We start from the raw sequence: 6,679 nt of genomic DNA, 5'->3' as shown, positions 1-6,679 counted from the left end.
GCTGGTGGCACAGGGGTAGGATGTGCCCTTCGCCCTCTATCCCTTAACTCCTCAGCATGGCGGAGGAGCGTGGGGGGAGTATATTTGCGTGCCCTTTCCTAGCTCTGGTGAGCATCAGCGCTTATTCTTAGCACTAACTCGCTCTATTTATAGACCCCCCAAGGTAATTTTTCCTCATTAGTGAGGCCACAAACTGCGCTTCGGCCTTGCGGGGGATCCAGGAGCTCCTATGTGGCGCAGGTGTGATGAGAGGGAGGAAAACGTGGTCCTCGACCTCTCCAGGAGGGATCTGCTGACGCTGCTCTTCCTGCAGCTCTGTGACCCCTCGCGTAGGAAAAACTGCTCTATGCTGACATGTGCCTAAAATATAAGGCTCAAAAATCCTTTGATAATCCCTTTTATTGGAAGGGTTTTCCGAACACTGAGGCTTAACAAGTGCAGACCCTCCCTAATTGACACATATCTATTATCTAAACGACTTTGTTAGTAGACCAAAGCACTGGGGAGGTGTGGTGGCTTGGCAGAGGGATGTGCAGTGACTCAATAATGAAGCTGGGATCGCCTCGGAGCCTCCTCATCGCTGCTTTGAAGAAGGGCAATGAAGCTGGTGAAGGGTCTAGAGCACAAGTCTGATGAGGAGTGGCTGAGGGATTGTTTAGTGGGGTTGTTTAGTCTGGAGAAGAGGAGACTGAGGGGAGACCTCATCGCGCTCTACAACTACCTGAAAGGAGGTTGTAGTGAGGTGGGGGTCAGTCTCTTTTCCCAAGTAACAAGCGATAGGACGAGAGGCAATGCCTCAAGTTGCGCCAAGGGAGGTTTAGATTGGACGTTAGGAAACATTTCTTCACTGAAAGAGTGGTTAAACATTGGAACAGGCTGCCCAGGGAAGCGGTGGAGTCACCATCCCTGGAGGTATTTAAAAGATGTGTAGATGTGGCACTTAGGGACATGGTTTAGTGGTGGACTTGGTAGTGTTAGGTTAACGGTTGGACTTGACAATCTTAAAAGGTCTTTTCCAAGCTAAATGGTTCTATGGTTCTACGCTTTGTGTTTGGGGCTGGTGGTGGCTGTGCTGGGCTACGTGTGTGAGACCGTAGAGACCCTCAGAGACTGCTCTGAAAAGATACCTGGAAATAAAATTAGGATTTTTTAAAAATTAGGATCCAAAAACAATAATTCAAGCATCTGCTTTCTGCACACAAAAAAGAGCGTAAAGGGGCAAAAGGTGGCTGGCAGCACTAGTGCAGTGTGTTAAGGGTCTGTTAGTGAGTCTGTGGTTCAGACCTGTGTTGAGATGTCCTGCGAAATCACTTTTGTTACTGACTTTCATGAGGATTGAGGGAGACTGTTTTAAGTTCTTCCTTCCAGCACCGGTTATCAGAAATGTGGCCTGTGCGAGACTGCGTGGAGCGATCGTCCTCATTGCAGCGCGAGGAAAACCAGTGCTGTGGTGCTGTCAAACTCCTGTGGCACCAGTGATTAACAAGCGCTGTCTTCTTCTCCTTAGGTCTCATAAACGACCATAAAAACACACACGGGGATGCACCGCGGCCACTGCCATCCGCGCCGCCGAGGTGGAACAACCCCCGCCAGCCTGCCTTCAGCCGGAGGGGGGCATTTTCGGCCAGGTACCCCCAGCAGGCTCCCAGGGATTTCCAGCTGTGCCAGGGTCACTCCTGGAGGAAAAAATACTCCCTCGTCAACCGCCCGCCGGGATCGGCATGTGACGTTGGAAGCGGTGAAAGTGCCAGCACGTCTCGGGCTTTCGGAAGCCATGGGGACAGCCAGGCACCCGAGCCACCAGAATCATCCCCAGAGAGACACGTGGACTTAACCACAGATGGTAATATTGTTGTGGGGATCCAGCTGCCACAGAGGGCTGGCCCGTTCGTAGATATGAAAGGTTTTGCTGATGTGGGTTCTTACTGTGAGTTTTCTGGGCTGAAAACGGTGGTCGCTGCTTCAGGTGACAGTAAAAATGTGCAGAAATCTCTGTACACAAGCCAAAATGAAGAGAGAAGACCCTCTCTCTCCGTTTCGTTTAGTTCATCTCACCGGTTCGTGAGTTCAGCGTACGTGAGCGTGTCGGATAAGCCTAGAATGGTGCGTCTGGCCGGCGACGTGGCCGGGAGCTTCCCTGCCTCCTGCGGAAGCTCCAGCGAAAGTGCCGTGACACTGAAATCGGAGCCGCAGGAGCCTTCGGTGTTGCCAGATCGCATGCCGGCTCGGCACTTGGTACAGAGGAAGGCAGAACTGCCAGCTCCAGGGCAGTCTAGTTGTGAGCAAGTCAGGGATGCTTTCAGAGAGCCGAAGCTCCTTGGAAATGGTGAGATGTGCTCTAGACCTGCTCAGGCCGCGACTTTGGTGGTTGGGGTGACTCCAACGAAGAACAGGTTTTCAGTAGTCCCCAAAGTTGCTGGTCTCCAAAGAGCTGCCTCAACATCTGTCCCCAGCAAAGCTCTGAAGTTCAGGAAAGCTAATTACACGTGGGTCGCAAACCCTGGCAAATGCTCTCGTCCTGTGAAGAGATGGGTCAGCCCTAGAGCTTCTGAAAGTGCTAAGAAGGTTGCCGGTGGAGCAGACAGAGGTGCTAAACTATCGCCAAAAGCAGACTTGGGAGCAAAGCTGAAGAAATCGGGACTGCAGTCCAAACTGGGTGTTTCTCCCAGCAAGTATAAGTGGAAAGCCTCCAGCCTCCAGACCTCACCGTCCACCTCCAAGTCAGCGTTCAGGTGGCGATCCGAGGATCAGAAAAAGCCTCCAGCCCCCAGCCTCCCTCGAGCTGGTGTCCCACTGCCTCCGAGTGCTGCGTCTGTTGGTCTCGGCGAGGTGAAGTCCTCCTTCGGCGATGCCACGCTCTCCAGTTATAAAGTGAAGAGTCGGACAAAAATCATCAAGAGAAAAGGAAACTTGGGGTAAGTTGCTGGTCATCTTCAGAGCAGCGGCATTGCGCTGGTTGTATTTCCTGTCCATTGGCTTCACGTTAAGTCATGGCTATAAGTGAAATTCCAGTGAGGGTTGTTGTATGCTGGTAGGTATATTTGCCTTTCTCTTTCCAAGTGTGGTGATTTTGTTCTGTCTGGAGGCATCCCGCTTTCCAGGGTTGGAAGGCCTCAAGTTTTAATTGGTTTAGCAGTCTGTGTAACTCTGACTTTAACCTTTGAAATTGAGCTGGGTTTTCTTCTCATCTCCCATCCCTGTTCTCCAAAGATTTTGCCACAGCACTTAGGAAACTCCTTCCTGACCTGAATAAGGCTAATATTCAAGAGAAGGAAATAGCTGTCTTCCTTGCTCCTGGGGTCTTGTGGAGCAAGTTCTCCCCCCTGGCCCTGTCTCATAGGGACAGTGTACAATGGGAAGGTTATAAATGAAACTTGGCGGAAGAAGAAGGTGTGTGGGCCAAGTTATCTGCAAAAGAGGCTTGCACCGGGCTGGGAGTTGAGGGGAAACAGATAAGAGATTGGGACCAAACTTTTTCTGAAAGCCGGTGTGTTGTGGAAGTGCTGCTTCATTACGTTGTGCTCCCGGTGGGAAAGCTGTTTTGTGCTGCTTTTCTCGGCAGGGCTGGATGCAAGCCCAGCCTGTGCTGCAGGGGAGGGATAAGAGGGATGGGGTGAGGGCTGGTGGCACAGCTGTGTGAGCTCTACTCTACCACTGAACTCGGAGATGCCCTCAGCGTAGTGGACATGTGGTTTGGCTCCTTTGTCACTGCAGTAACTCCAAGCCTGAGCTCTTTAAAATTGAGGACTGTGGCCTAAATAACTATTTTAAGTGACGCAATATGCTAGTAACACAGCACCGATTGAGGATCTGGTGCCTTGATTCCTGCTTCTGTTTCCAAGACCCTCCGCTCAGCACTTCACCGCAGGTTTCCGTCCTTGCCTTGCCCTCCTGGTTTGCTGGGGGATGTGTCTGCGGGTGGGTTGTGTTGGGAAGATCACTCTGGAGCAAGGTGCTTGGAGAAGCTGGGATTGTATTGGATTTTTGGCAGATGAGACCCCCCCTTCATCTTGCTAAAGGACAGCAGCCTCTCCCCTGCATCTGTTGAGCAGAAAGCAGAAGGGAATGAGTTGAGTTAGGCTGTCAAATACCTCATTCTCCGTCTGTACTTTGCCAGAAATTCATCACACTTGCCTATTTTCTGTTCAGTGCTTCTTCTCACCCTCGGGTAGGGGAGCAGAGTGGAGCTTGGTGACCCAGCTTCTCTCCTCAGGTCTGGGCAAGGGGACCAAGTGCGTTTCAGTCATCTCTCTACCCTCTTGTAACTGTGTGGTGTTCTTCGCAGTTCCCCGACAGATAAGAAGAGCAGCTCCTCGCCCACCGCACCTCTGAAAAGCCACTTCCATCTCAGGAAGAAAAACTCCTTGCGGGGGAAACCTTCTGCGACCCCGAAACGCTCCTCGCCCAAGGGCCTGGTGCAGATCACCAAGCACAGGCTCTGCAGGCTGCCGGCCGCCAGGATGCAGGTCTCCACCAAGGAAGGTAGGAACAGCCGTCCCAAGGGGTGACTGATGGTGCTCGCTGACTGTGTGCCGGTGAAGCGGTTCCAAGGGAGGCTTTTGGATTTGGAAATGGGTTACCAGATCCTCCAGGAGGTGAATTTGCTGTTGTTGGTCCTGGAGCAAACATTGAGGAGCAGAACTTTGGCTGGAGTGAGACTTCTGTTTTACCCCAGAGCAGTCTTGTGCTTTGACATCTCCAGACAAGGCCATTTTAAAGCTGCTTCTTGCTTTTAATGTGGTTTTGCTGGACTTACAGGCATCAGATAGGAAGGTGCTCAAGGAAGGAAGAGGATGGCAGAGGCAGTAATACATTTATAAGACTAATCTCTCTTTTTGCACTGTGCAAAAGCTTGTGTATGTCATGAGATACTCCTGTAGCAACTACAGACCTACTTAATGCACCTGTATCCCAGTGCAATGTCTGCAGGCGTTTAAGTTTTGTATGTAACTTGCTTAAAATTGCAATTGTTAGAGGAATACTGGGTCCATCATGTTTGTGAACAGGTAGTTTGCATCCATGTCCTGCTGCCTTGGGTTGGCAATGTTTAGAGCAGAAATCAGCTGCTTGGGGCTTGGGAGAGCTGCACCTACGCACACGTGAAATGTTTTCGTGATGTTTCTGGCTTGAAGTCTGGTTCTGCTATTCAGTGGTGAAGTTATCGTGGACAAGTGGCTTCACCCCCCTGAGATTCAATTTTCTCAAATGTATATGAAGCACATTTTGTTTATGTTTCTGTGCTGTGCTTGTTCACGTACAGCAGGGTGGCCAGTGATGCTATGGTAGGCGTCACTTGAGTGGGGAGGGCTCTTTGGGCCACGATGTAGCTGCGATCTGCCTCCAAAGGTAAAGCTGTTGAGCCTCTGTTTTCAGGAAGACAATTCTCTGGTTTCCTGCTCTGCGCTTCAACTACCGAGTTTACATGTGTGATGATAGTTATTTTGCGTTCAGACAAATAGCTCTGTGTTGAGATGTTGCTGTGTTTTGACAGATGAAAAGACAAGAATGGAGGCTTGCAGTTCAGGAAAGGGAAAAGCTTTTTCCGGCAGGAGAAGAAAAAGATTTTTCTCTTCACATGTGTGTGTTTGAAGAGAGGTTTGGAGGGATGGAGGGGATGCTGGGAGGAGAATTTTGGATCTGGTGCTTTAGGAGGCGGGCAGTGACTCATGGGATAGGCAGGAGCAGGGAGAATAAGATGTGCATTTGTGCAGTTGCATTGATGGTCCAGCATTCAAGCAGTTGCCTGACTTTGGGGCTGAGTCTTCCTCCATTTAAGGATGTCAGCAAACCCTTTAGCGTCTGGAGAGGCATGAAGGCTGCACCTCCATACACCCTGTGTTGGAAGTTTTCATGTAGTGCATGAAGGCAGCAGGTCTTGGTCGTACTTGTGTGTGGTTGCTCTTCTGTGATCTCTGAAACCAGAGGTGGTGGATACAGTACGTGGCCAGATCCAGCTGTGGTGGTGATGTGGGGGCAACAAGGCTTTTCTTCCTTGGGTGATGGTGATGTGTGGGATGTGGAATGCAGCCCTTCAACCTCCCAAGAAATGTCCGCTGCCTGTTCTGGGGTGAATTTAGGACTCAGACCTCACAAACTGCGTGGTCGGGACCTTTCTCCAGTGTGGCATGTCCAGTATGAGTCATCGAATAAGTCATTATGCTGTAAAGCTCCTTTTTAAAGAACTTACTGTGCTTGCTGAGAGCCTGATATGAGCAGCTCTGCTGTGGCTCTGCAGATGCAGAGGAATTTGGGGTTGCAACAGCATTTTACATATGAGGAAATTGAGACACAGCTGGTTACAGGGATATAAGCTGTTTGGGTGATCCAGGAACAGACCTGAGGTTATACCAGATCCTTGTTCTCCATGTAGCTCCGTGTTTACACCTGGGTTTGTGCAGAGCAGTGGCATTGCTGTGGTTTGCTCAGCTGTGTGTGTTGTAGAGGAGGTCACAGCACTGAAGCTGCTGCCTTGGGAAGATTCCTAGCACCCATTGAAACTCGCTTGACTTGGCAAACTCTCCTCTTTTTAGAAGCTGTCAGTAAAAACTTGTGCCCAACCAAAGCAAAGCTTCACATAGGTTAAGAATATACAAAATGGATCAAAATCTTCTGCCCCCCTGGGAGCCTGACTGGCAGCTGCCAAAAGCCCGTGTCTTTTGGAAACGTATTCTGAATCCTA

The 6,679-nt window shown here is 50.4% G+C and overlaps 1 protein-coding gene across 1 annotated transcript; it reads left to right on the top strand.

Moving 5' to 3' along the window:
* Positions 1–591: 591 nt before the first annotated feature.
* On the top strand, positions 592–4,482 carry ZC3H3 (zinc finger CCCH-type containing 3; the record flags this gene model as incomplete). Its single annotated transcript, XM_009579575.1, has 4 exons — positions 592–614; positions 1,508–2,057; positions 2,100–2,915; positions 4,286–4,482. Coding segments are annotated over 4 exons (1,586 nt in total), but the record flags the coding sequence as incomplete, so codon positions are not given.
* Positions 4,483–6,679: the final 2,197 nt, after the last annotated feature.

The sequence above is a fragment of the Fulmarus glacialis genome, unplaced genomic scaffold (assembly GCF_000690835.1).
Source record: "Fulmarus glacialis isolate BGI_N327 unplaced genomic scaffold, ASM69083v1 scaffold206, whole genome shotgun sequence".
Classification (NCBI taxonomy): Eukaryota; Metazoa; Chordata; class Aves; order Procellariiformes; family Procellariidae; genus Fulmarus; species Fulmarus glacialis.
The sequence above is the reverse complement of the archived record's forward strand: the minus strand, read 5'-3'. Positions and strand labels throughout refer to the sequence as shown.